The sequence below is a fragment of the Pogoniulus pusillus genome, chromosome 2 (assembly GCF_015220805.1).
Source record: "Pogoniulus pusillus isolate bPogPus1 chromosome 2, bPogPus1.pri, whole genome shotgun sequence".
Taxonomy (NCBI): Eukaryota; Metazoa; Chordata; class Aves; order Piciformes; family Lybiidae; genus Pogoniulus; species Pogoniulus pusillus.
The window spans coordinates 34,038,809-34,066,188 of record NC_087265.1 but is presented as its reverse complement, the minus strand read 5'-3'; the positions used below and the strand labels follow the sequence as shown (position 1 = coordinate 34,066,188).

The 27,380-nt window shown below is 50.5% G+C and overlaps 1 protein-coding gene across 4 annotated transcripts; it reads right to left on the bottom strand.

The window, feature by feature from the left end:
- Positions 1-1,282: 1,282 nt before the first annotated feature.
- LOC135184349 (aryl hydrocarbon receptor-like) lies at positions 1,283-25,717 on the bottom strand. Of its 4 annotated transcripts, none has more exons than XM_064160017.1 (11): positions 25,607-25,717; positions 25,335-25,522; positions 13,829-13,935; positions 8,348-8,437; positions 7,297-7,420; positions 6,911-7,041; positions 5,911-6,113; positions 5,681-5,790; positions 5,209-5,350; positions 2,965-4,576; positions 1,283-1,537 (listed from the first exon to the last, which is right to left on the bottom strand). In XM_064160017.1, the coding sequence occupies exons 1-11, from the start codon at positions 25,645-25,647 to the stop codon at positions 1,382-1,384; spliced, it is 2,904 nt and encodes a 967-aa protein (XP_064016087.1). In that variant the 5' UTR covers positions 25,648-25,717; the 3' UTR covers positions 1,283-1,381. The 4 variants fall into 4 exon arrangements, with proteins under 4 accessions (XP_064016087.1, XP_064016104.1, XP_064016098.1 ...); XM_064160034.1 differs by having other exon boundaries at positions 5,911-5,999; XM_064160028.1 differs by having other exon boundaries at positions 7,315-7,420.
- Positions 25,718-27,380: the final 1,663 nt, after the last annotated feature.

Below are 27,380 nucleotides of genomic sequence, written 5' to 3'. Positions count from 1 at the left end.
CCCCAAACCATCACAAGGAGAAAACAGTTTATCAGCCAACCTGGATACATCACCTATAGTACAGCAAAACCCCAGGGTGTTCACTACAGGAGGTCTAATCTGGGTCCTAAGAAAGGAGAACACCTGGGACCTCAGGAAAGCTCGGGTTGGGGAAAGAGCAGTCCAACACAAGAATACAAGGCAGGGTTCATTTTCTTGATAAACCAGGCAATATCTGTACATCATGGCCACAGCCACAGCTGTTTGGCTGGGAGGGCAGGAAATTTAATACTAGAGGGGAAAGACTTTTACTGTCTCTTTTTTTGGGCACACAAGTCTTGCATCTCCATTGGATCACAAATGTACACGGCAAAGCTTTGGTGAAGCCTCTTAGAGGGAGAGGTCTGCGTGAACAGACTGTGTAAGGGATTACTGAGCCATGGGAGCAGCCTGGGTTCCTAAAAGCATGACAAAACACACCAAAAAGGCATTCAGTTAACAGAACTGCAGAGATTGGTACGATGGAGAGCTCACTCTGGCTTCCAGGCAAAGTCTGCCACATAAACATGGAATCATAGACTTGTTTCGCTTGTGAAAGACCTTTGAGATCACTGAGTACAACCACCCCCTAATTCTACCAAGTCTGTCTGGCGCTTAAACCACATCCCTCAGCACCACAGCTCTGTGTCTTCTAAACACCTCCAAGAATAGTGATTCAACCACCTCCTTGAGGAGCCTATTCCAATGTTTGATAAACCTTTCAGTGAAGAAGTTTCCTCCAATACCCAACTAAACTTCCCCTGAACATCACAGCTTCAACACAGCAGTCTGGCTGGTGACAGAGTGCAGTCCTTTTTCCTGTTTCCAGTTAGTCTCCAAATGCCATTTAAAAGACAGCAGCAATTATAAAAGGCCCAAACATTTCAAAGCTGACACTCAACAAGATGTGGAGGCAGGATGTGTGGACACTCACCCCACCAGAGATGTGAAAACAAGGAGACTATGTGGGTAGGATGACAGACAGCAAGTGAAAAACGTGCTCAGAGATCCTCCAACAGACATAGCTCTTGAAGATCATGAGATAAAGATGAGGCTGCATCTGTTGTCTAACCCACCTTGCAGCCCAGGTTGCTCCTGCACCCTGGAGAAGTACACCTTCCAGCCCTGCTGCCTGCTACTGCTGTCCCCACACCAGGGATACCACCACAGAACCATGACATGGACCCTTGGCAGGGGCAAGATAGCAGGAAATTGATGACAAAACCAAAAAGCAGAAAATCCCCAGCTGAGCCAAAGCAACCAAGATCAAAAGCGTGGGGCGGGGGAAGGTTTGCATCTGCAACTTGAGGGCAGCTCTTTCTCCAGGGCATAGTCCTGCTTTGTCCATTCTAGTCTTCCTCTCCTAGAGACAGAAGTCACTGCTGGTGGCATGAGGGTGATTTGGCAGTACTTGTGCTTGGGGCTGTGGCTGGCAGGAGGGAGTCAGGCTGCTCTCCAGCACTGGGCAGTCTCCAGAGAGCCCCATGGGAGAACTGGGCAAAACACAGCCACCTGCAGGCTAGGAGAAGAGAGAGAAAAGAGCATTGAGGCATTCTGCAGTGTTCTACTGGTATCAGTTGGGCTGAGGTCAGTCCTGGGTGGATTAGTAGCAACCCCATACACATCCCTACACCCTCCCCTGGGTCTTTTTTCACAAGTGCTGACCCATCACTTCATTGACAGGAGGGTGAAAGCACACAGAGGGCAAGTGCAGTCAACCTCAAATTTACTGTCTCTAATTTCCACCTACTGACCTGCTAATTGATCTTTGCAGAGCCTGACCAGTGAGCACAGCGCTGCAGCTCACTCGTGAAACCTAGCTGTAAATCACAGGCACCTGGAATGCACCTGAAGCAAACACCTGGACCTTGCACCCTTGCTGTAAGCCAAAAGCACACCAGCCATACCAGGTGGCCACCAAGTTATAGAGAAGTGTCAAGAGTTGTTCTGCACTGGTCCTACAAGCTCCCAAACTACTAGGCAGGACCAGAATCAAGCTCTTCAACAGAGCTAGAAGGTGCCTGGTGTATTGAGTTAAAGGAGATGGAAAATGGGAGAACCCAAGGTGTGGGGTGTAGCCTTCAGGAATAATCAGAAAATGCTTTGCCAGCATCCAGTGGCTACAGAGTTAACATGGAGACCCCTGTGAGACAGTAGGGCACCTTTCCAGTAGCAGAAGATGTCTGGGACTGAGGAACAAGCTGCCCTAGGGACAGTAATCACCAGTTCATGGCAGGGTAATCAAGAAGGCAGGACAGATCCACCTTAGACATCTCACATTGTCTGGTGATGCCATGGGCTGAGGAAGCACCACTGCAGAGAAGGGCTCCTCCAGGACATAGTGACCAGCTCTCCGTGCTGCCAGCTCCAGCCCAGAAAGCTGCACCAGCAAGAGGGGAAAATGCAAAATAGTTTTCACTCCTAATGTCCACCCCAGCAACCCTGGTTTGGGCTGTAGGCCTCAGTGCCAGAGGAGTCACTTGGAAGGACAGCTCTGAAGGGCATTGACACATCACATTCAAAGCCTTGTGAGGCTGAAGGGCTAGCAGCAGCTGGACAGGCTCTCAACAGGGACGACGTAAAGGCATGGGGATATTTGAACAAAGGAAAGACCTGAGGGAAAGGAAGATCTTAATCTCATAGGTGCTTTGTACCACCCATCAAAGTTGACCAATGCCTGACTGCAACTACTCCCCACACAGAAATGACAAACAAACCATATGAAAAATCAGACCCAGAGACAGCACCTTTTAAAGGGAATAACCCACCCTCTGGTCCTTTCTTCAACTCCTGGTGCAAAGAAAAGCTCCATGAAGTTTTCCTTTCTGGCTATGCGTGGGCTAGAGCACAGTGATTCCTGCTTACCGAGCAGCCAGTGCACGCCCCTCTGTGCTGAGACACCCAGCATAGAAAATACTGAGCATGACAGCAGAGAACAACTCTTACCCTGTGCCTGCTCCCCTGGCTCAGCACGGAGGCACACATCCCGTAGGGGCTCCTCGGAGTCTCTGTTGGGCTGCTGATGCTCCCAAAGCACCCTGCAGCTGAGCTCAGGAAAAGGTGCTGAGGCACAGACGAAACAGGGCTCAGCTGCTTCTCAGGAATAAGCTGGTACGAGGAAGGTGTGGAAAAGCTTGAGTATGGAGCCATATTTTCCTGGGACCCACCACTGCCTGCAGTTTCCACACTGCATACTCTGTTCAGGTTAAAGTGTACTGCTGGCATGCCAGGTCCCGCAGCCCAGCAGCCCTGGTGCTGGGAGATCAAGTCTTGGGTGATGCCATAAAAACCAGGCTGAGGTGGGTACCCCAAGAGTGGGGAAACATAGTCCTGCCATGGGCTGGAGCTGCTGCTGGAAGGGTGATGTGGAGTGGAGTCAGGGCTGTGGCTGCACAACCCATTCGTCAGCAAGTGGTGCTGTTTTGGTTGGCTGGGTGGTCCCACATGACCCTGGCACTGGTTTGGCCTGGAGACAGACCAGAGAGTATCATCTTGGGTGGGATACATCGCTGGGAAGTCGCCCTCCAGCTGCTGAGCCCTGGGTTGCTCCTGCAGGCTGGGGGCTCCTGGTGACAAGCTGGGCACCTTGTCCCATGGAATGCCTCGTACTGGCTGCAGAAAATGAAGACGACCCTCCTGCCCAGCTGGCCTCCACTGTGAGCCGTCAGAAGGCTCTTCCTCATCCAGGTCTGGCAGCAGCATGTGTGGCTTCCCTGGCACTGTGTGGAGGGACTGTTCCCACAAAGAAGCAGGCAGCTGGCCTAGGGTGATGCCAGGCTGCAGAACATCCTGGGGCATGTACTGTGAGTCTTCATTCTCTGCATGGGCCTGGTACATAGAGGTGCCTCCTTGTGCACTCCTGGGTGTGCCTGGCAGGGGACAGACCTGTTGGCCTCCCCCCTGCTTGCTGACCAGAGTGGTGTGGATGTAGGAGAGAATTTCATTACTGGTGAGGCAGTTGTTCAGGGATGGGGTGTGGTCAGGGTCCATATTAACCATCACCATTTTCTCATCCAGCAGCAGAAGCTCCAGGTCCTCAGCATTCAACCCCAGGCCCTCCAGTGCACTGAAGAGCTCATTGTTGGAACAGCTCTCATCACTCTTGATTGAGAGAGAGTCAAGGGTGGCCAAGAGAGGGTCCTCCTGCTGCAAATCCACCAGCTTTTCTTTGAGGCTGTCTCCCCTTGAAGCAACTGGAGCAGCGCCCACACTCCAGGCATCGCTTTCTACATCCAGCAAGGGGACATCCTCGAGGCGGTCCACAAAGCTGCTGCTGGTGGAGCGGTTAGATGGGAGAGCTGGCTGGGAAGCATAGGCTGCCTTGTCCTGCTGCATCACAGCACCCAGCAGAGAGCTTGGGTTGATGCCATTCTTCTGGGAGCACCCTCCATGGTTGTGGGAGGTTTTCTTGGACTTACTGTTTTTCCCTTTGTTCTGGAAAGGGTCAGGGAAGCCTGGGAGAGGATAAGCACTGTGGTATAAGAGCGCCTCTCCTGTAGCAAAGGTAAAGGGAAGATGCATAGACCGTTTCCGAAGGTGCTCCCCTCCTTCTTCATCTCTGCAGGGCAGAAAGAGGAGACTGTGGCTTGCAAGTGCACGATCATATCCCACAAAGTATTTCTGCCACAACTAACTGTGATTCTCGCAAGCCAAAGACCCTAGCTACGATGAGCATGCATATCCCAAACAGAACCACACACAGAAACATTTACACACAGAGAAATGTGCATCTTCAGCATAGCCAAGTCAATGCTTGAAATGCAGAGGACAATACTGCTCTGCCAGGCACCTTTGCCCTGCTCGTCTATGCTGCAGCCATCCATCAGGACAGGGATGTTGGGCTGCTGATATTTGGCAGTGATATTTGAAGTCTTTGCTGTCCCAGCACCCATATGCCCCTCCAGCTGCTGGAGAGGAGCCACCAGTCTCCCCAGGGTAAGTTTGGACCAGTGTCTAGGACATTGGGCAAGGATGTCGGGTGCAGGGCACTGCTCAGTGCTCTCCCATACTTGCAGAGTGGCATGTGGCTGAACAGCATTGAAGTGTGGTGTCCTATGGTTGCACCTTTAAAAGGCACAAGAAGTAATGATGAACTGAACACCCTGCCCTGCTTGGGGCACCCCAAAGCCCACATCGACGGACGATGCCAGCCTGTCCCTGTCCCAGCCTGACGACCCAGCTGGCACTTACACAAGGGGTCTCTGTGTGACAATGATGTACTCGGGCTTGCCGTTCTTGTAGACGAGCCGCGCGTTGGCCTGCACCCACTTCCAGCGGTTCTCCTTCGTCAGCAGGCGGAAGACTGTCAGGCCGCTCTCGCCTGTCTTCATCACTGCCAGGAGGAAGCACGTGGGCTGAGACCCTCAGCACATCACGAAGGCAGGGCTGCCTCCAGCGATGCTGCCATTTCCAGCTGGGATAAGCAGGTGGAAATGGCAGTGTCCCAGCAGTACCATGTCTGGCACACACAGGGAGCACCGTCCCAATTGAGCACCCTTCACTATGCTCCACCCCCAGCTCCCTGCAGCGGCAACAGCAGCACAGCAAAGCATAAAGCAAATAGCTTCTGGGCTCAACATGGCAGCCAGCACAGCTGCTCACAGTCCCAGCCCACTCAGCAGCCTCAGAGGTGAGCACAAACAGGCAGGGAAGTGCCTCTTACTCCTGATGTGGTTCTCAGCACAGTAGAGCATGTCAGCAGCATGGATGAACTGGTAGCCGGTGCCACGCATCCGCAGCTCTGCCTCAGTGTAGCCCAAAACGATCTTCCCCCTGCAGGAGACCAAGAATGCACCCAGCTCAGCAGCAGAGCCAGAGTGGGACATCACGGTAGGGTATGAATGGCATGCTAGAAGCCCACAGCATCATCCCTCAAATCACTCTGCTGCTTACTTGGCATCACACGCCAAAGGGGTGAAGTCCAGCTTGTGCTTTGTCCTAAAGATCATGTTCTTGGTTCGGATCCGCAGGATTGATGGGGGCTGCAATGGGGTGGAGATAGCAAAGAGAGCAAGCTGGGGTGGCAGCACAGACCCATCCTCAGACCTTTTGTTCTGCCCATGAAGGAATTTCAGCCTGCCTTGAAGGTTTAAAGCCTGGGAAAAGAAGAAAAGTTCAAGGTCACACAGAAAACTGGATGGAGAGAGGAGGAAGGTGTCACAGAAAGTATGGCATCCTCCTGTAGAGTTGGTGCAAATAATCCTTTGTGACTTGTCCCTTGTGACTCCAGTGCTCTCCACTAAAATAAAACAGAGGATCAAAAGGATGCTATGCTAAGCCCTCTGCAACAGCAACCTGCTGCATTCCCCCACTGCAGCCACTCACTGATAGCCTGAGGCTTAGGCATGCAGCAGCTGCAGAACTGAGCATACGCTGGAGCTGCACCAGGGCATTGTACAATGCACGAGCTGCTTTGCATTTTAACCAAGCTACATCACAGCCTCATCAAAGGATTGCTCCTGCACAAAGGACTCTTCATATTGAACTTCCAGACTAAAGCAGGATGAGAAGGAGAAATAAGATCATTACATATGTGGCGATGAAGGTAAGAAACCCAGTAATTTGCAGTAGAGAGGAGGAGGAATGAACACTACCCTACTTGGTCTTAAGGCATGCCTTTAACAGAAACCTAGCAAAACGTGTGGAGGAAAAGTACTTTTGTTCAAGATTCAGCATCTTGGAGGAGAGGAACAAAACTCACATGGTGAAGCTGTAGGTACAAAGCCTGTGAAAAACAGCAAAAATACGTTGTTGTTGAGACAGGCAGGCGCTGCATGAGGCAGAAAGGTGTGCCTGGTCTTTCAAAGCCAAATTCTGTGATCCAGCAGTGGCACCCTTGAGGTGAACCTACACCTCTCCTGCTGTGAAAGTCACAGCATGAGCCTGTACTCACCAGGAAGCCAGAGGAGTTATCCAGGAGGCAGCGAAAGCGGCACACGAAGCTCCTCTCCAGAAAGGAGGAGTTTTCTGGGGGCAGCTGATCTGGCTTGTAGGCGACAGCACAAGAGCCAACACTCTTCCCCTCTGTGGGAGAGAGACACTGGGAAAGGAGCAAGCAAGGGTCCCCAGCAAGGGATATCTATCAAGAACTGCAGATCCCCAGCATCAGGGACCGCAACAGTTTGCAGAGCACAGTGAGGCACCCGTGGAAAGCCACAGCGTTTTGGCTGGAGCCACAAGGATGTAAAGCCCCACACAAGCAGTGGCAGGAAGCTGGGCTGCCTGGTGTACATGGCGAGCTGCACACCTGGTGCTGACCTGCTCCCAGCCTGCCTTTACCTTCTGGGGAAAGCTCACCCTTGGGAGCATGGGGCGGGTTGAGGGCCCAGTGGAGGTTGCGTCTGAATTCCTGCTGGTCCTCCGTGTGGATCAGCTCGAAGACACTCTGGTGCATGACATCTGTCTAGGGGGAAAAAGCAACCTAAGAGCTCTGCAGCCTGTCCCCAAGCACCAGTTTGCACACCTCACCTGGAAACAGCCTGTCACAGCCCCATTTGGCCATCTTACCTAATCTCCCTGTTCCTCAACTAAGTCCCTGGCTGAATGAGGTTGGACACCTTTCACCAGAGCCGATGCTGGTGAGAACAGACGGCACATCTGACTCCAAGGCCCTCTTGCCCATGTTGGGTCAGGCCTCCTCCCCAGCACCCAAAGAAGTCACTATGCATCAGCCATAGTTTCCCTCTGACACATTCATCCCTGTAACAGTGTCCTTCAAAATCCTACTGCTAAGGAATGAGATGAAAACATGGGACTTGGAACAAAACTGCAGCAAAGCTGCCTCCTAAACTGCTCTTGAGAGAATAAGGCAGCTGCTGCAGGACCTGCTCCCTCTGCCCAGGTGGACAGTCCTCATCTACCCCAGGTGTTGGGGCAAAGACAGCTGTGTGGAAGTAACAGCTGACCACAGTAGCCAAAGGACTGCAGGGAAGTCCCACTTCCCTGTAAATCTGACCTAGTGCCTTTCAGGTTACCTAGGTGCCCAGACAACCACAAATCCTGTGAGATTTACAAAGGGGTCACTCAGGAGTGGGTTTCCAAAGGCAAACTGGGCAAGGAACCCCAGATGTCTTACCACAGCATTACATAATAGGGCTATGAACGTGTCTGGTGAAAAGCATCTATGGGCTAGCAAAGCTGCTTTGACACCCCCCAATGTGGCAATACAGATCCAAATTCATGAGACCAGAGAAAAGCCCCATGCACCCCCTTGAGACTATTTGATCCCAGCAGAGATTCCTTCCTGCTGGCACCTTGAGGCTATTTTCCACCATCAAAGAAGAATTCAATCTGCAAACCCACCCCAGCAAGTCAGAGGTGTCCCACCAACCTGATGAAATCCCAGATAGTCCTGAATCGTGTGCGAGGAGTAAAATATCAGTCCTTCTGATGTCACAACCAGGACAAAGCCATTGAGTGCCTGGGGGAGAGAGGAGATCAGCGGGTACATGTCATGCTCACATCACCCTTTTCTGTCAGAACAGTGGTCAACCAAGTCCTCTCTCATCCCAGCTAGCAGGCATCTGAGCCACTTCCCCACCAAGAGAAAGGTATAGAGCAGGAGACAAAGCATGGGAAGCCCTGTAAGGAAATGAAGCCTTTCCTATGGCATTTCACTGCCATAACACTGGGTACCATCTTGGCTCTCTGGTACCTCTCCATGTACCCTGCCACAATCCCAGAGAACATCCACCTAAATCCACAGGCTTGCACAGCCTGGATGAGTCTCCTTTATCCAGCAGAGGTCACGGCCTGCAGCTCATTCTCAGATTTTCCTCTGCTCTATCTTGCTTGAGTAAACTCCATCAACTGAGGGCTGGCTGAAGAAAAATAGAGATCAATGCCAGCAGAGCTGTGCTCATCAAGAAAACAGATGGTATCTTCTGCTGAGCTTCTCTAGGGTCATGTGGTCAGGTACAGCTGCCTGAGTATATCCTAATCTCAACGAATGGAAAATCTTGTTCCATCCCAGAAGCATTCACTCAAACTCAGATCTGGACATTTATACTCACCCTATGTGAAGAGTAAATAAAAATCTCAGAACTGCTTGCAGAACTGTGATGGTTTGGGTGTTCCCTGCCCCCCCCCCCACTTTAGAAATCACCCAGACTAGCCTCAGTCAGCTCTGGGAATATGAATGAAGCTATTTATTTACAGCTAGCACAATATACAAGCAGATATTTACAGTATATACAGTTATATACAGAAATATACAAGGTAAAAGGTAATACAGAAACACAACAGCCCTCCTAGAAACCTGAGTCCCCAGGAGGGGCTCCCAACCACCCCTGCACCTTTCCGCTGCCCCTCTCAACCTTACCCCAGTCCTAAGGAAGAATGGAGGTTCGGCCAAGAGGTTAAGAAGCAAAGTGGGTTAGGCCAAATGGAAGGAGAGGTTAGGGAGATGCAGCTCAGTCAGCAGCCCAGCCAGAGTGAGACAAAATGGCAAGAGTGTTATCATTGGAATGGGCTGCCCAGGGAGGTGGTGGAGGCACCGTCCCTGGAGGTGTTCAAGAAAAGCCTGGATGAGGCACTTAGTGCCATGGCCTAGTTGACTGGATAGGGCTGGGTGCTAGGTTGGACTGGATGATCTTGGAGGTCTCTTCCAACCTGGTTGATTCTATGATTCTAATGTTTTCATTTCTTCTTCCTGAACTCCTCAGCAGGACTTCTGAGGGAAGTGGACATCACCATTGTTTTCCTTTCACAGCCTGTGATCTAGTTCTTCTCACCAAAACATTCTACCCTGCTTCAAACTAGCACAAGAAAAAATGTGGACACTGTGAGGAACTGGTCCGTCCTGGTGTTTTGGTAGAAACAAGCCCTTCTGACAACACGGAATCCAAACAGTTGCTGCTCTTAACAACGACTTGTATTCATCTGGATGGCTCTGCCCATGTAGTTCCCATCCTCCCCACAGTCTGGGAGGGTCTTGGCAGTCATGCATGGCTTAGGACAGTGTGAGGCTGGAAAAGCTAGAGGATGCTCAGCAGAGAGCAAAACCCACCACAGATCACAGTGTACTCGCCAGCACTGGCTGGGCATTCTGGGCTGCTGCTTGGCCTCCACATGTGGGGACATCCTGGTGATTTGGGAAAAACTTGCCCAGCTCCTGGCCTTGTTTGCATGCCTCCTGTCCTCCCCAGGTGCCAGAGGAGAGGCCTGGAGAAGGATCATGGTGCGCGTGCCTGCGCTGTCCATAAGACCGCGAAAGGTGCTGTCTCCACTGTTTGCTCCCTCCTGCTGCATTGCTCACCCTGTGGTCAAGGTGGCTAACCTAGCCCTGCCAAGAGCCTTAACCACTGCAAACTGAAAAGGTGAAAGCTAAAGATGAGTTTGGTTTTCAAAACTGTAGTGAATGCATCTGCTTCCTGAAAAGGCTTTTCCTTCCAAAGCAGGGAAGACAGGCTAAGCCCAGTGCCTGAACTTGAGACAAAACCGCAGAACCACTGGCCGGGTTCACAGCAAACAAACCATAGAATCACAGAACTGTTTAGGTTGCAAGGGACCTTAAAAATCACGTGGTTCCAACTCCTCTGCCATGGACATCTTCCACCAGATCAGGCTGTTCAAATCATTCACCCCAAACTCATGTTTGGCAACAATCTGTTGTAAGACACTCATCCAGCTTGCACAGCACCACCCTTCCAAAGCATCACCCAGCAGCAAAAGGATCAAGCACAGGAGAAAAGGATGTCTGCAGCCACTGACACCTGGGATGCACCTTAACCACAAGATGCTTCCAGCCATGCTCCTCTTCCTCTGGAGCAATCTCCCCTGAGAGATGTACAGATTTACGCCAGGCTGACAGCTCACATGTGCACACCCTCCACCCAGCCAGCAGGCAGGACACTCTGCTCTGCTTTCACAAAAGAAACGCCCAGGCTGCTTTGATCATGCGAGTTTCAAGCATCAAGCCCCCCATACAGAAAGGAGCAAAAGCAGCCACATCAACCTGAAGTTTGCATTTTTAATGTTACACAACTGAAATGTTTTACAGTTCCCTGGCTCTTCCACCCTCTCCTTGCACAAAGCGAACTTGACTGCAAAGTCAACTTGACTGCAAAGTCAACATCCAAGGGAGCAGCGTGATTCCTAGCAGGAATGGGCTGAGCTGCTCAGAATTCATCCTCCTCAAGACAAGCACAACCCTAGCAGCTTAACAAATCTGGGAAATAATTTGGGTGTTTGCTCTAAGCCAGCAGCCCCAGACCTAACAAAACAGGACAAGGGAGAAGAGACTAGGGTGCTGACCCACAGTGTCCTTTATTTGTGGAGATCTGTGCAGATTACAAGGTACAGAGGAGCTTCCCTACTACTTTGGGAATGCAGCTACTGTCCCAGGAGTCCTAGCCTTTTATTCCTGCTGTTACTAGGCAGCAGATGACGTGCAGAAGAACATTGCTAAGACGGTCATTGGTGCAGGGTCCGGGGGAGCAGGCACTGCACCAGCCTTTGCCAATCATAGGGAGCAAGTCACTGTGGTACAGAGCCCAGTGCTTTAAAGACCTTGTCATCACCTTTCCAGGGCTCTGAGCAAGCCCACTGAAGTCTCCTTCTGACTCCCAGGTGGTAGGCATCATTCTGTGACTCAATTTCCACAGCTCTGAAATGATCCCAACAGACTTCCAAGAAAACACCTCCGAGCCCTTGGTGCTGCCTAAGAGCAAAGGCCATGGAAACCCAAGGAAATTGCTGGCTTAGCTCCCAAAAAAACAGACAAGTTTCACTGCTATAATGGCACAAAGGCAGCTGACAACTTGAAGCAGGACCTTTCTAGAAGGTAGAGGTCCTCCTGCAGTGTGGACCCCAGAAGCCCTGTGGCTGTTCAGACCCTGTGCCACTAACCTAGCTGCAGGCAGGAAAGCCACAGTAGCCAGCCCTGGCCTGCTTCCCCCACTTCATGATGTATAGACATCAGAATTAATTAGGGTCTGGTGTGCAGTTGCAGCCAAGTTCAGCTATTGTTGCTGCCAACTCCTGTTTCATTGTCCAGGTCAATGTTCCTCCCCCCTCGCCTTCCCTTTATTCTGGGTACAAATGCTCTCCTTATTTACTGGGGTTGATCTCGATGTGTGGGAATCTGCTGCAGAGGTTGATTAGTGCTGCCAAATGCACTTTAACCCTTTGAGCAGCTTCAGAGGCATCCGGGGCAAGAAACATCTTGTTGCACTCTGTCCTTCCCTAGGTGTGCTGGCCAGCAGGAAGATTTAATACTCAGCAGGCAGCAATGTGTACCTGCACTGATGGACACCTGGGCAGAGAGGGTCAACCCAGATCTCAGCCTTGCTAAGGCCACGGTGGTCTCTTCAGGGGGATTTTCATGCTTAACTTTGGTTTCAGACACTTTCCTCTGCTGTGCTTGCTGCTGGAAACAGCCTTGGTAAAAAAGGACAGACCAAAATTGTAAGGCTGGAAAATTAAGAGGGAATGGAAGAATCAGGGTGGGACAAGAGATAAGACAAAGGAGGTTTAGATGTTGAAGGTGATGCATTGGGTGGATGTAGTTCTGTAAACATGTATGGTCACTTCCTTGGGGCACAGAGGCAGGTCCTGAGTCTCTGGCACATCCAACATTGCACAGATAGATGCCAGGGAGAGGCAAACCTAAATGCAGAGCCTTTAATTTCCAGCCTGGCACCACTGAAAGTATGGCACCCAAGTCTGGGAGGAGTTGATAAGTAGGACATCAACCCCGAGCAAGCTCTGCTGAGCACTTTTTTTAATATCCACAGCAGAAAAAAAGCCTCAAGTTTCTGGTTACTAACCGGCCTGGCTTCAGCACTTCTCCCCCTGGACACTGAGATCCTGGCTCCTGTGCAGGACAGTAATTACACTTGTTGCTGAGTGAGTTTTTGAACAGGAGGTGGGACTGAGCAGGACACTCACCCCACTTGGGGCAACAGCCAGGCAGAGGACAGGGCTGCAGCCTGTGCTTGTGTGCCAGGCAAGGATGGGAGACCTGTGTCCTCACAGGACCTCATGCAGCTGGAGTCTGACGTCCTCCTATTCACCGTACACCATGTGTAGACTAAAGGTCATCTCCTGGCATCTCTGAATAAACCATGGAAGCAGCAGGCTCGGGCCAACCATGCTGCAGCATGACCAACACTGCCTCCAGCATTACCAAAAGCATCAACTGTATGCCTCTTGCAGAGCTCCTGGGATACATCACTGTACCCTGTGTGTGCAGAAGCTGGGCACACATCCCATCAGCACCCACCTACATACTCAGTGTCAGGCCTGAAAAAAATCAAGGAAGTCTTCCAAAACAGCTTTTTCCCTGTTTTTAATGGTGTTTGGGCAACACTCCCACGTCAGGAGCAGTGAGCCCAAGCTGAAAACTACACTTCAAACGTGTTTCTCTGCTTGGCTTCTGCAGGAGAGCTGAACCTACGTGCTCAGAAATTCAGTGCTGCTTCCATCAAATGGAGGACTTCTGAACCAGACAATCTACAGACGGCAATTTTCACCAGAGAGGATGAAAGAACAAGGGGAGAAGTAACCATTTCTGTCCCAGGGATCTGAAGAGATCTTAAACTTCTCTTCAGTCAGAAGCACTATGGTCTATATCATGTGAAATTACTGCTTTATCAAGACATAGAATCGCAGAAAGTTTTGAGTTGGAAGGAACCTTTAAATGTCATCCATCCCAACCCCCCTGCAGTAAAGCAGGGACATCTTTAACATCCCACAATCTAGAACAAAACAGTATGCCCCTTGGATAAAATTCAAAGGAGGTGAAGTGGGACAAGAGGAAAATCCCTTGAAGGCATCTGCCAGGAAGAGGTGACCAACGAGGAACACTAACCTGCAAAAGCAGCTCACCCTCTGGTACCACTGCTGAGCATGGAGCTGGTTCCTTGCCACAGTCTTCATTCCTCTCCTCTTCTTTGACACTGTGATTCTTTAGAGCAACTGCACAAAACAAAAGGAAGGGACTTCAGTGGTGCCACATGCAAGCCACCACCAGGAATGTTGAAACATGCATCTGGCTGCAAAGCTGGACAGTGCTGTGCCAGAGGAACCTGTGATGTAGTCAGCCCTTAACTTTAGCTCTCAAAAGAGCCAGTTTTAACAGAACGTTTCCCCATCCTTCTACAGCCTCAACTCACCCACTGGCCCCCAGCCTTTAGTGGCCTACAAGTACGGAGCAGTTAAAGCCAGGAATTGTTAAAGCAGATTGGCAGCAGCAGAGCACCTAAAAGGACCTGTGTTTACCAGCAGTTACCTGCACCCAGTAGCACCATTAAATATGTTCAGTGAGCTCACCAGCTAGCTAAAAATCTCTATAATTTGTCAACAACAACCATGGAGGACCCCAGTTCCTATCTGGATAAGGAGTCAAAGCCTGAACTGCTCCTCGCGAACAGCAACAGCCAGCCCCCGGTGCCACACCACACACACTGGCTCTTGGTGCCTGGCAGCAGCTCTGTTCTTGTTGGGGGAGTCACTGCCCCCAGCATTTCTTTGTGATGCTGAACTGGAATGAATCAGCTCATGCATGCCCTGACTCTGCAAAGGACAGTGGACTGACAACAGCAGCAGTCTGCACTACATAAAAGGCACTGCAGCAAACCCCACTCTTCCAGGATGAGAAGCATGTCATTTTGAAGGGTACAACCCAGATAGCCCAGTCAATGATGTCTCATTACAGTTCAGCCACATAGGAGGTTTGTTCAATGTAATCAAGGCAAGCCACAGCTCACAGTGGAAGAGTGACACAGGAGAACACACAGAGGATCCGAACATAGACGCCTGAGATCACAGACAACCCAGCAGTGATCAACAAAGACATCACTCAGTTTAACTAATGAGGTGCTGAAAGTGTAGCACTGTGCTCCCCAAGAGCATAAACCCCTGGCATATGTTAGGGTGGATACTATATAAAAAGTAAGATGCAACAGGCCTATGCATGGCAAGCCTGTCCAGGAGGCAGCAAAGACTGCAAGAAGTTTCCTGGCTTTGCTGCTAAGCATGATGAAGATAGAGGACAGCATTTGACCGCTGGCAGACCAGCTGCTCCCACCAGTACCTGAGCGGAAAGGTGCAAGGCACCAGCAGCAGCTGCCACTGCAGCCTGCCTCAGGTGTTCTCTTGCTCCTGCTTGGACAGAGAAAAGCTTTTCTGAATTTGCCTTTCCCAGCTCCTGTGCTACATCTGCCAAGGAGCTGCCACATGAAGATGTGACAGGAGCATCAAGGGGACTCTGACAGTAACCTAACACCCTCTAAAGCTGTCAGCAGTAGCAAAGCCATGAGCCCAGACAGAGCAGCAAGTCAGATGGCACAAAGCACCAGCCACAAATGAAATCAGGCTCTGTAATGCTTGGCTCACCTTGTGGCTTTGCCAAAGTGACTGCTGAAGCTCATCCTTCATCTGTGTGGAGCAAATCCTGAAGGACCTCAGCACCTGCATACAGGCACCTGTAGGTGAGCAGCTTCCCAGACACTGTGAAAGGTGGATGCTCCAGATGCCTCTCGAAGCCATGAGGTCTGAAGCTGGATTCAGCAATGCCCATGTGCACAAAGCAGCCACAAGCAGGGGAACTGGTTCGGTCTCCAGAGTGGAGTGTCCCCATCTCTCAGCATTTCTCTGCTGGGAAGAAAAGCACACAGCAAAGGCACACCACCCTCTCTTCCACTACCAGGGCTCAGCTTCCATTCCCAAGTCCTCTATATCCATAATGGGCATTTGCAGTGGGTGTGAACATAGAAGGATGTTGTGGTCTTCAGAGCCACACTGGTACTCGCATCAAGCTCTGGGGACAAAACTTTCTGCCACCAGACACAGGACCATCCCAAAGATTGACTCTGCTCCATAATCAAATGCAAAACATGTCCTGGTTCCAATGCTGCTTTTTATTTAATAGAAGAAAACCACCCACATCTTACATGGCAGCAAACCCCTCGCTCCTGGGAGGTCTGGGAAATCCCCCTCAGGCTCAGCCTGCACAGATTATTTCAGAAGCTATTTGAACACGAAAGGGCCAGCAGCCTGGGATTAAGGTTACTGCACAAGTTTGTGCAACAGCAGGTCAGCCCTGAGCATGCTGGGGTGGACATTCACACACTGCTATGTTCCAACTGCCCTGCCACAAGTGTGGCTGACCACCTGGGGTACCCTACCTCTGTCGAGGCCCAACAAGCCTCCACAAATTCCCAGCCTCAGGCAGGCCGTAGGTAAGAGCAATGCACAAAACCTAGGCAAGGTCCTGCAGCGTGGATGTGTGGGAATGCAATGCGAGAAGGAATGATATTGGGCAGTGTGAGCATTTGACCTTCGCTTCCCACAGCTTCAGGATGCCTCCCATGGGGGAGGAAAGATAGTGGGGCACCTGGTTAATGAGAAAAACAAGGCATGATGTATGTAAAAGCCTGGGCTGTATTTGCCTAGGTTATGCTAATGTGTAGGTGTGTGCTGTATGCTCTGGACTATATAAATGGAGCCAGAAGGAATGATAAAGGTCTCCGGTGGATTCACATTGAATCATGTGGAGTCCATGTGTCGAGCCTTGCTAACATAGATGGAGCAGGTTTCTGGCAGCACCCTTCCAGCAACTTGCTTTTCTGATCCCTGGAAGCAAAATGTAGAAGCTATGAATTATTAAATGTCTTTGGTCTTCCTCTGCTAGCTCCCAGACTGCTGCCCTGGAGACGTACAGTAAAAATGGATGATAGAAGAGAAGCTAAAGGGTGCTGCTCTCTACTCAGCAGTCTGATTTAATGATTTGCTGTTTCCCCAAAAAGGAAAACTTGATCACAACCGCCACCTAAAAATCAGCATCTGGGCTGCTCCTAAGCTTTGGGGCCAGAGCAAACAAAATATAAAATCAGAGGATGGCCCACTGTCCTCCAGGCTGATTCCTGCCACCAAACTCAGCCTGCTCCTGGAAACCAGAGTCAAGAAGACTCTTTTTGTACAAACCAGAATACCCATAGGGGTTTTCCTTTGATCTTCACTAAACACCATATTTTCCATCTGATCCACCCAAGGAACCCCAAAGATGATCCGCTCTTGGCTGCAGACATCTCAGGCTGGCCTCCTGCCTGGTGTCCCCCAGCTTTGTCTTTCCAGAAATAGCCCCACGCAGCCCCTCGGGTCAGCAATTCAGCAGAACTGTCACATCGCATCAGGCCGACGGAGCGCACACAGGCGGGAGAGCTGCCATGGCATCCTCCCCATCTCAGCATCCTCTGCTCCCACCCAGCCACTGCAGTGAAGGGCAAGACAGAAACGGGCAAACTCAGCACTGGGGCAAGGTGGCCTTCCCAACACAGCACCTGCCCTCTCCTCGGGCAGGGAAACAAGGTGCAGTCTCCCAGGAAACACACAAGAAAACAAGAGCAGCTTTTCCTGGGCTCCTTCACTCTGGCCACCAGCACCACCTTTGCTGCTGGCAGCTGTAGGAGGAGGAAGGTAAGGAGAGGGAAGTTGGTCACCTGAAAGCAGCAGAGCTTGCACATTTTTCCTGTTATTTCTCCAGAGAAAAAAAAAATAAAAGCTTCTCTCACAACCCACAGGCAACAAAAAAGTGGACAGGAAGAAAATCTCTCCCCACCTTCAAGGAATGAGGTCCTTGCCTGCACTGCACTAGCTTTCCATTGTGTCACCCTGGATGAGGATGCTTTCTGTGCCATGGTGGTCCTCACACACAGGTGCCCACATTGCTCCTTTGGGAGCAGGAGGGCTAGGGGACCACCATGGGTGGGATTTCTCCCTCCATTTCCAGGACAGTGCTTATTGTGGCATTCAGCCTGGGAAGCTGTTTCATGTGATGCTAGAGGACACCTTGCCACTGACCAGGTTTGCCAATGAACTCCTGAACCTGCCAAGGCTTTGCAGACCTGAGAAATCTCAGCTCCAACAAGTGGGTATTAACATTTTTGAGAGGATATCACCCAGCCCCCTTCCCTCCACACAGTAAAACCTCCAAGTGGGAGCAGGGCTTTGCACTGGCCACTGACTGTGAAGGAGGAAAAAGAGATGACTTGGTCTAAAACCCACTCCAGGAGTTGATGTGGGAGAAGCAACATCAGAAAACCAAACTGCTCTGTGGCTCTTCAAGAGCAGTACAGGGAGTTGTCTTCCCATCACATTTAAAGGAGGTGAGGAATCAAGGAACCCAGCTGCAAGTGATGACGGGGACATCTGAGTAGCAATGATTAGGCTAAAAAGGTCTGGGCAGCAGGTGGACTGTGAAGAAGAGGGGTTTTGGTAATGCTTCTCTCTGCAAGCACTCTACCACAGGGTTCAGCACCCTAGTGTGTATCTGTCACTTCTGGAGGATAGAAGAGATTGGCCAATTTACTTATTAATAAAATTGCCTTCTATCCAATGGTCTGTCATTTGTGCTGATTCCCTAAAAAACAGGTTTTCCACTCAAAATGAAGTAAAATCCCTACCATCTCCAGATCTTCCTTTCCCAACCACATCTCCAACTCTGCTCACAAGCTGAGTGACCTGCAGCTCTGCTGCTTGCTACATGCATCCTCACATTAAATACCCCCTTGAAAATGTTTTCCTACCCTTTATTACAAAGAAGCAGCAAAATATTGCAAATCAAGTAATTAAAAAAACCTCTCTAGGTTTCTTTGGAATAAACTGAGGTTGTTTCATTTTTAATCTGGAAGTGTCATTTAAACAGAAAAGTGGTTTCCCTCCAGTCAGAACCATACTTTAAAGTAAGTAACTAACATGGTCTCCTCACCCTAAAGTTTTGCCAACGAGCTCACATGATCCCAAGTGATGGCAGTTAACAGCTGCCACAACTCATGGGCAGCACAGGAGCAGGTGAGTTCCCTTCCCCATCACAAGAGACTCAGGTGGCCCTTATCAGACATCACTCATCTCCTTCTTCTCTTGGCTGGGCAGGGTAGCCCTCCCTAACAAAGATTAGAGTTGTCCAGTGGCACTGCTAGGGAGATTCTTTGAGAATCCACCCACAAAAGCCAAGGAGGGATGCAGCTCCCTCTATCATGACACAAGAATTCTGCAATGCTCCAGTGAAACCAGCACAAGAGCTTTAATTTCCACTGCTGAGAGACACAATCATAGCTCAGCAAGAACATGCAACGCAGAGAATAATGGCACGATGATAGGGGAACCAATTTTGGCTGAAATGCCTTCCCAATTGACGCACTCAAAGCTAAACTGCTGTTATGAAGGCAGGCAACCTCCCCTCTGGCTTTTTTGATGGCATCTACACTGTCAGCATGCCAAATCTGACATCTAAGCCACATGTTTTACAGCAAGCTTACAAGTCTCCAACTATTTTCAGAAGTAGAGAACACCCCATTCTGGGATATTTTTTCCCCTGTTGAGCCTGAACTAAGCTCTTCCTAGCCAATGCAGAATTATTCTACTTTGACATACAAGGAAGCCTCAGCAGATGCAGCCAGCAGCAAATCTGATATAGGGTGTCTGAAATGCATTAGAAGGAGAAAGCATCACAGAAACAGCGAGAGAAGCAGACAGAGATTTGCCAAAACTGGGCCTGAGGGCCATCTCCTCCCAGCTTGCAGAGCTATCAGTTCATGTCTCATCACTGAGCTGCATGGAGCCCATTCTCTAGCAACTGGCAAATACTTTTTTAGTTTCCCCTTCCTTATTCATAATAGATACTACAACTTTACTTAACCATTTCACACTACCTGCCACAGCTCCCTGTTGACACAAATTTCATTAAGTAGATGAATTATTTATCCCTTGCCTGAATGGTGATAATACCCCACCTTCTGTGAACACGTGTGGTGAATAATGAATGTCCTGTTAAAAGACCTAATTGCACTTTTAAAAGCAAGGCTGTCTTGACTGCGTGTAGGTTTCCATTGTGTCACCAAAGGCACTTGGGTCTCAAGGGAGAAGCATGTGCAGAGGTTTAATCAAGGACAAAGACAACAAAGCAAAGTAAGTGTCAGGCTTGACCTTCTTGCGGCATCAACAGCTGTTTGAACCCTCCTGCCTCCATCACACTTCAGGAGCTTCAGGTGAGCATTAAAGGGGGGCTATAAGAAAGATGGGGTCAGCCTTTTTAGCAGAACAAGGGGCGATGGCTTTAAACTACAAGAGGGGAGACTTAGACTAGGTGTAATTAAGACAATTTTTACAGTGGTGAAACACTGGCACAGGCTGCCCAGAGAGGTGGTAGAAGGCACATCCCCAGGAACATTCCAGGTCAGGTTGCGTGGGGCTCTGAGCAACCTGATCTAGTTAAAGATGCCCCTGATCACTGAAGAGGGGTTGGCCCAGACCTTCAAAAGTCCCTTCCAAGCCAAACCATTTTGCAATTCTCTCATCCTATGATCTCAGGATGAAACCTGGAGTTCCCTCACAGCTCTGCTTCCATGCTCGTGTTTGAAGGAACCTTGAGAGGAAACTTGTAGACAGCAGTGCAGGCAGCCACTGAGAGCTCAATGCAAACCTCAGAGACCTCCAACAGCTTCCTACCAGCTACTCTCATGAGAGCCAGGGAAAAATATTTGGCAAGGAAAACATGCAAAACACACATCCCAGTCTCAAGCTCTCACCCCTAAGCAGAGGTTTCAGAGGCACAGTTAAATGGTCTAGAACAACTCTATAATATAAAGCACTTTTCTAGGCTGACTCAACTACCAGGGAGCACCTTAGGCACTTTCTGGGCCATCACAGCTCTACAGAGAACCATAGGATTTGTACCATAGCTTAAAGAGTTAGGCTCAGCCTTGAGGCTGCACATCATCCTACAGGTGCTACCTGAGACTTGGACTCCAGGAAAACTCTCAACTCCTGCAGGACTGTTATTTTTAAAAAACACATTGGAGAGGCAAACTGTTTAGGTTTTAGATACATAACATTAACTGTCTATACAACACATAGCATAGAGAGCTGAAGAGCACACACGGCCCCAGATGAAGGCTACATCTACACTCCAAACCATGGTGACGAGCTGCAGCCGATAACGCATCTTGAACCACAGATTTTCAGTGCCACAATACACGGCAGGATATTTTCCTCCTCACTCCAAGCCAGTGATAATTTACAAACCCTAGGCTTGATTCAGAGCATCATCTGAAATGAAGGCTGCAGGTCAGCTGCTCCATGCTGGTGCTGCGGCAACCATGGCCACCTCAAGAGCTTTTTGATTTAAGGTGAGCAAGCCAACGCTGAACTCCCACTAATGCACCTCCTCTGCTGCCTCCTCCCCAGCTTCAGTTTGGTGACCAGGTAGAAAAGCTGTGCTGTGTCATAGTCCTCCAAAATAGCATGAGCCCATGAAAGCCAAATAGATCTCTTAGGAACACCAATTTGACCCCCAAGGGCAAATGGGTGCTCATGGAGGGCTAGCTCTCCCACCCTGGAAGAAGCAGCCTCACTATAAGATAAGCACAGTCTGGACAACCATGCCAGCATGTTGCAGGAGCACACTGTGAGAGATACTCCTCTGAACTGAGCCCTTGCCTGTTTTTGCAGAACCATGCAGGATGACAGAAGGGTAGAGGTTGGAAGGGAGCACTGGAGACCATCCTGTCCAACCTCCATGCTAAAGCAGGTTCACCTAGGGAAGACTGCACAGAATCACATCCAGACAGGTTTTGAATTTCTCAAGAGAAGGAAACTCCACAACCTCCTTGGCCAGCCTGTTCCAGCGTTCAGTCACCTGTCAAAGGAAAGAAGTTCTTCCTTATGTTCAGACGGTTTTCAGGTCTGCCAGTTAACTTCCCACTAATGTTTAAGTGGACAAAGCAATACAGATATTATCTGACAGCCATGCCAGAAAGCGCCTTGGAGGCATCTTTGTTTTTGCTAACAAATCAACACGCAGAGTGAGATCCAGCAACAAACCTTCACCAGCTTCCTTCCCCACTTCCAGAGTAAGGGAGGCAGAAGAAACAAGGACCCCTCGTAAACCAGCAGCATTTGCCAGGCCCTCGTGTCAAGGGGAGGAATGGGGAGGGATTAGAGGGGAGCAGCTCACCAGGCACCGCCTGGCTAAGCTGCCAGCACTCCTATGCTATGTCACGCCGGTGCAGATGCCAGCATGGTGGCACTGGCCACCCAACAGCAGGACATGGAGTAGGGATGAGACAAGGAGCAAGGCTGCTCAGTGGCTTAGCTTCACAGCACCACTCAAGGATCAGTGGGTAGAGAGGAGGGGGGTCCTGATCTCAGGGGAGATGCAGACCACTGTGCCTGGTTCCTTAGCTCTGGGCAGTGGCCAGACCTGCAGCATACTCCTAACTCTACCAAGCCACACACACTGAAAGAGCCTCCTGTGATCTTAGGCACTTCTTAGCTTTATGTCCTAGAAGTCAGAGGGTCCTTCTGAGGGTCACAAAGGAAATGTCCTGTCTACCATCAGGATGCCTGTCTGCACAACTTGCAGCCTGACATTTATCTAAACAGGTTTACGTCTTTATTGCTGTACAAGGCAAAAAGCAGTGCCCCTTCCAGAAGGAGACCATGTCTAAGAGCTGTCATGGCCCAGAATTCTCCTTCCCCAGAGAAGCTGAACCTCTATGACATACTCCTAGCACTAAACTGCTTCCTGCTTTGATCAGAAAGATTTGGCAGACTCCAGAGCTGCACAGAATTAACAGATAAACACACTTAGATGCTCTTGCCCTCGTGACTTCCAAAGAAGACAAGAGCACCACTAGACATCAGGGGCTGTAAGTCTGAGGAAACGTTTGTTCAGATAAATAGCCCTGATTAACAGAGAACATTTGATGATTTCTGAGCCACTCCTAAGATTAAACAACAGAACACTGAGCAGCCCTAAATCCTCTCATTTCTGTCACCTAACAACAGGCCCTTAGTCATGCCCCTCAACAGGCAGAAAGGGAAACATGACAGTTTCACTTGAGGCTATTTAAAATATACACATCCTCATGCATGAAGGAAAGCTTTAGAGCCCAGCTGCTTTCTAATAGCTTACACACACACACAGACTTCCCCATACACCAGCTACACATGACTCAAGATGCTGAAGTAAAATTAGAAATAATTAATTTTCAAACAGCTGGGAGAAGGAGACATACAACAAATTATTTAACACGGGGGCTGGAGAAATGGCCAGCTGGCTTAAACCTGCTGGGTGAAATGCTGTCAGTGAGCTCCAGCACCACCCATGACCTGTTCCAGGACATGCTACGAAGATGTTTCTCCTCACAAGGCATGGCAGCACATTCCAGTTTCTGCTCTTGCTTTTCTTTGGTCTTCTTTCAGGGAGCACTCAAGCAGGGGCACACTCAGGTGAGGGAGGATGCCAGCTTCCTCTCCGTTCTACAGAAGGGGTTTGCACTCCCTCTTTCTGAGCTGACTTCTAACACAAAAACACCCACCCAAACCACTCATGTTTTCTGATCCAACTCACACAGGACCTGTCAGCATTTGGCACCTAAAACGGCCTCCTTAGGAACACATTTCCAAGGACATTGAGTAGGAGTTGAGCACAGGAGCTTGCCTCTGCAACAAGCAGGCAGGCAGACGCTGGCTGCTGCTCTTAGTTTCCTGACAGAGCATGGCAAAACCCCCCCTTATGTGGATCACCAAACAGAAAGAAGAAAAGAAAAAGGAGAGGAAGAAATAAGCTTAATATTTGGAACAGAAGCCTTCCCAAGGTAAACTTCATCTCAGCCTCAGCACAGGTTATTAGATAGCTGCATCACTCAAACATTCACACCGAAAGGAATAAAGACATTTAAAAGTGTTTGATTTTGTAAATAGAATCATAGAATTGGTTTGGTTGATGGGCTTGCCCAGAGCTCCTTACAAAGATTTAAAAAAAAAAAAAATTATTTTTTAATGCTTCTGAGACTCACCTAAGTCTGCAACCACTATTTACATCTAAAAGGATGAGGCTTTCCTCCTTCTCTCCCACACCTGAGTTATTGTGACATGCCAGAAACCAAAGAGAGGTGGGTACCGTGCTGTAGGTCTAGACACACTGATGCATTCAGTGGGTGGGAAGCTGGGACCACAAAATCAAAGTATATCAAATGACAGAAAAAGAGGGGAAAAAATAGAGAGAATCTCAGAATGGTATTTCCTAGTTTCTTGCATGGCATACCCAAAGTAACCCTCTATGCCGGAGATGCAGGACTGCCAAACCCCAGGATACACAGCCCTTGCAGGATGCTCAAAAAGCAGGTGGCTCATGTGCCTCAGGTCATCCCATGCTCACCCCTCCCCAGGTGAGCTGGTGCAGCATCCTAGCACCCGGGAAAGGACAACAAGCCCCAGCGCAACTCCTGGTGTGATGTTTCCTAACAGGACCAGCCATTTCAAACTCATCATTTTAAGAATCACTACTACCTGCCTGTTTTATAAATTCCTGTGTGGCAAAGTTTAAATTATTATTGTTTCAGGGGCAAGTGAAGCCTGCACTGCACCAGACCTCCACCCCGTACAAGAACATGCATGCTTCAGAAACACCAGCACCACGCCAGTCCTCCTCTGCTTGCGAGAGTCGTTGCAGAGAGGGGTTTCGGGCAACACGTTTGGCACTGCAGAGGCTGACACGGCAGAGCTCCTTCCCAGAGCAAAACCCGAGTGGAAAGCAGAGCCGAAACAGTCAAACAAACACGCTGACCTGATGCTGTGAGGCAAACACCTCCTCTCCAAGACCACTCGTTTTTCATTTCACCCACTTGTCAAATCGACAAGCTGGGTTCAAGAGAGTGGAAAAGGATAAAAGATACCCACCGAAAACCAAGAACAAAAAAACAGGGACATTCAGTACAGTTCAACGCTTTGGAGTTAAAGAGAGAAATTGTATGGCGTTTCTGAGGTCACACACAGTGTTCTCAAGTCACTACTCTTTCGGCAGGGACAGCCAGGGCTCCTTCAACACCATTCCGTGTGCTCTAATTACAGCAATTACAGCCCAGTGGAACACAGGCGTGCCTTTAACGCACTCTAGTCTAAAAGGTTCCCAAATAAAGTGCTGCCACATCCCCGGTAATTATCATCCACTGTCCTCGTACGTCACCGGACCACTGTAAAAGAGGGTCAAAAACAGTCACTTGGACGGTGAAACTTTCCCACTGGACTCCCGAAGCCTCTGCCCGGAACCACGCCGAGACCCTCCAGCCTAAACTTCATTTTCCTGCTTCATCAGAGCTCAAACAAAATCAACTTCACCCACCCCGGTCCCTCTCACTCCAACCGAGTGCGAGCTCTGCTGTCCGTGCAGCCCGATGCCTCGCGGCTGGAGACCGCACAGCAACAGAACCCGGGGTCAGAGAGGAGAAAGGAGAGAAAAACGTTTCGGGGCGGGAGCAAAAGGGCACTTTTAGGGGAAGGAGGAGGGCGACTGCCGCGGGGGTGCCCCTTACCGCTGAAGAAGCTCTTGGCGCGCAGGTAGCCCGCGCTGAGGCGCAGGACCGACAGCTTGTCCAGCCCGGCCACCACCTCCTGCGGGAAGGGCAGCAGCCCGGCCAGCCGCTCCAGCTCCCGATTCAGCCGCTCCCGGTGCCGCTTCGAAGGGTTGGAGGTGCCGCCTTCGGCCGGGCACGGCCGCACCCTGCGGACAGAGCCGCGTTATGGGGCCCCGGCCCGGGCCTGCCGCCCTCCCTCCCCGGGACCCTTCCCCTCTGCCCCCACTCACGCCCGGGGCACCGGCTTCCTCCGCTTGCGACCCGCGTACATGGCTGGGTCGGAGCCCAGAAGAGCCGAGCGCGTCCCGGGACACGACCCAGGGAGACCCGAGCAGGCAAGAGCCCCGAAGCCCCCTGCGAGCCCACGGGCAGCGCGGCCGGCAGCGGCCCCGCCTCCGCCCCCGCCCCGGGAGAGGAGGGGCTGGGCAGAGCGCTGAGAGCTCTGGTCAGGGATGGAGGGCTGGAGGTAAGAGTAGGCTTGTGGAGGGTGAACAAGGGGCGCAGGCACTGGAACAGGCTGCTCAGAGAGGTGGTGGAGTGTTCGTCCCTGGAGGTGTTCAAGAAGTGTGTAGACATGGCACTTGGGGACGAGGGTAAGTGGGCACGGTGGTGTTACATGGAATGTTGGAGTCGATCCTAGATCTTAACGGTCTTTTCCAACCGAAAGAATTCTGATTCTGTGACAAAGGTGGCTGGAGTGGAACTAGGAGGTGGTTAAGGGCAGCTGGAGGGGAATGGGGAGGTGAGGGGGAGATATGTGAGAGATGATGGGTAGATGGGGTTAAGGAAGGGTACAGGGGCAATGATAGGTGAAAGGGGTAAAGAGGGATATGGGAGGATGATGGGTGGAAGGGCATGAGTGGGGAATGTGGTGAGATGGAGATTGGGAGGTAAGTGGTACGTGGAGGCAATGACAGCCAGATGGGAGTGAAGGGGAGATGGGAACAATGACAGGTGAATGAGAGGGAACTGGGCTTGTGAGGGCAATGAAGGGTGAGTGGTGTAAGCAAGGAGGCGGGGAACTGAAGTGGAGGTGAGCAGGAATGCAGGAGTGACGAGAAGTGGATGGAGGTGAGGTATAGTGGGATAGCAACAAGAAATTGCGCAGCAAGCCCCACCACCCACATGGGTGAGGGCTGTCAGCACTTAGAATCACAGAATCGTGGTTCTAAGCAGAAAAAGACCTTTTAAAATCTTGGAAAAGATTGCAGAAGACCTTTAGGATCATCAAGTCCAGCCATTAAGCCAACACTGCTAAGTCCACCACTAAACGGCCACACTCAGTACCACAGGTTTCTTAAATCCTGCCAGGAGTGGTGACTGACATCTCCGTGGCCAGCCTCTGCAAGTGCTTGTGAGCCCTTTTGGTGAAAAATTCCCCCCTCATATCCAATCTAAATCTCTTCTGGCACAACCCAAGTCTGTTTCTGTTTGTACTTGGGAGGAGAGACTTGTACTTGTTACCTGGGAGAAGAGAGCGAGCCCTCCTCCACCTCACTGCAACCTCCTTTAAAGTAATGGTAGAGAGCAAGGAAATCTCCCTTCAGTCTCCTTTTCTTCCTTTTCTCCAGCTAACTGACCCCAGTTCCTTCAGCTGCTTCTCTGGGGACTGTGCTCTAGACCCCTCAGAAGCTCTGTTGCACTTTCTTTGGACATGCTCCAGCACTTTTGCCACTGCAGTGACACTGGCATGCCAGGATGGCTGCATGCATCAGTGTGTGTCCCACTGTGAGGGTGTCTGTCTGCATGAGTCATTGCACAAGTGTGTGTGACAGTGATGTCCATACTCGTGTCAAGTGTAATCATGTCTCTGAGCCCCACCACTCTAGAGGGTGGTTGGGGGTACAATGGGGCATGCACATCTGCTGCTGTATATGTCCACAGTGGCTGGAAACAGTTACAACAAGCTTGTCACACACTCACCACGGGCTGGGCACACAAAGCTGCACTCACCAGAAGCAGAAGGGATGGGCATGCCCAGGCCACGGTTCTCCCCAGCTCTGT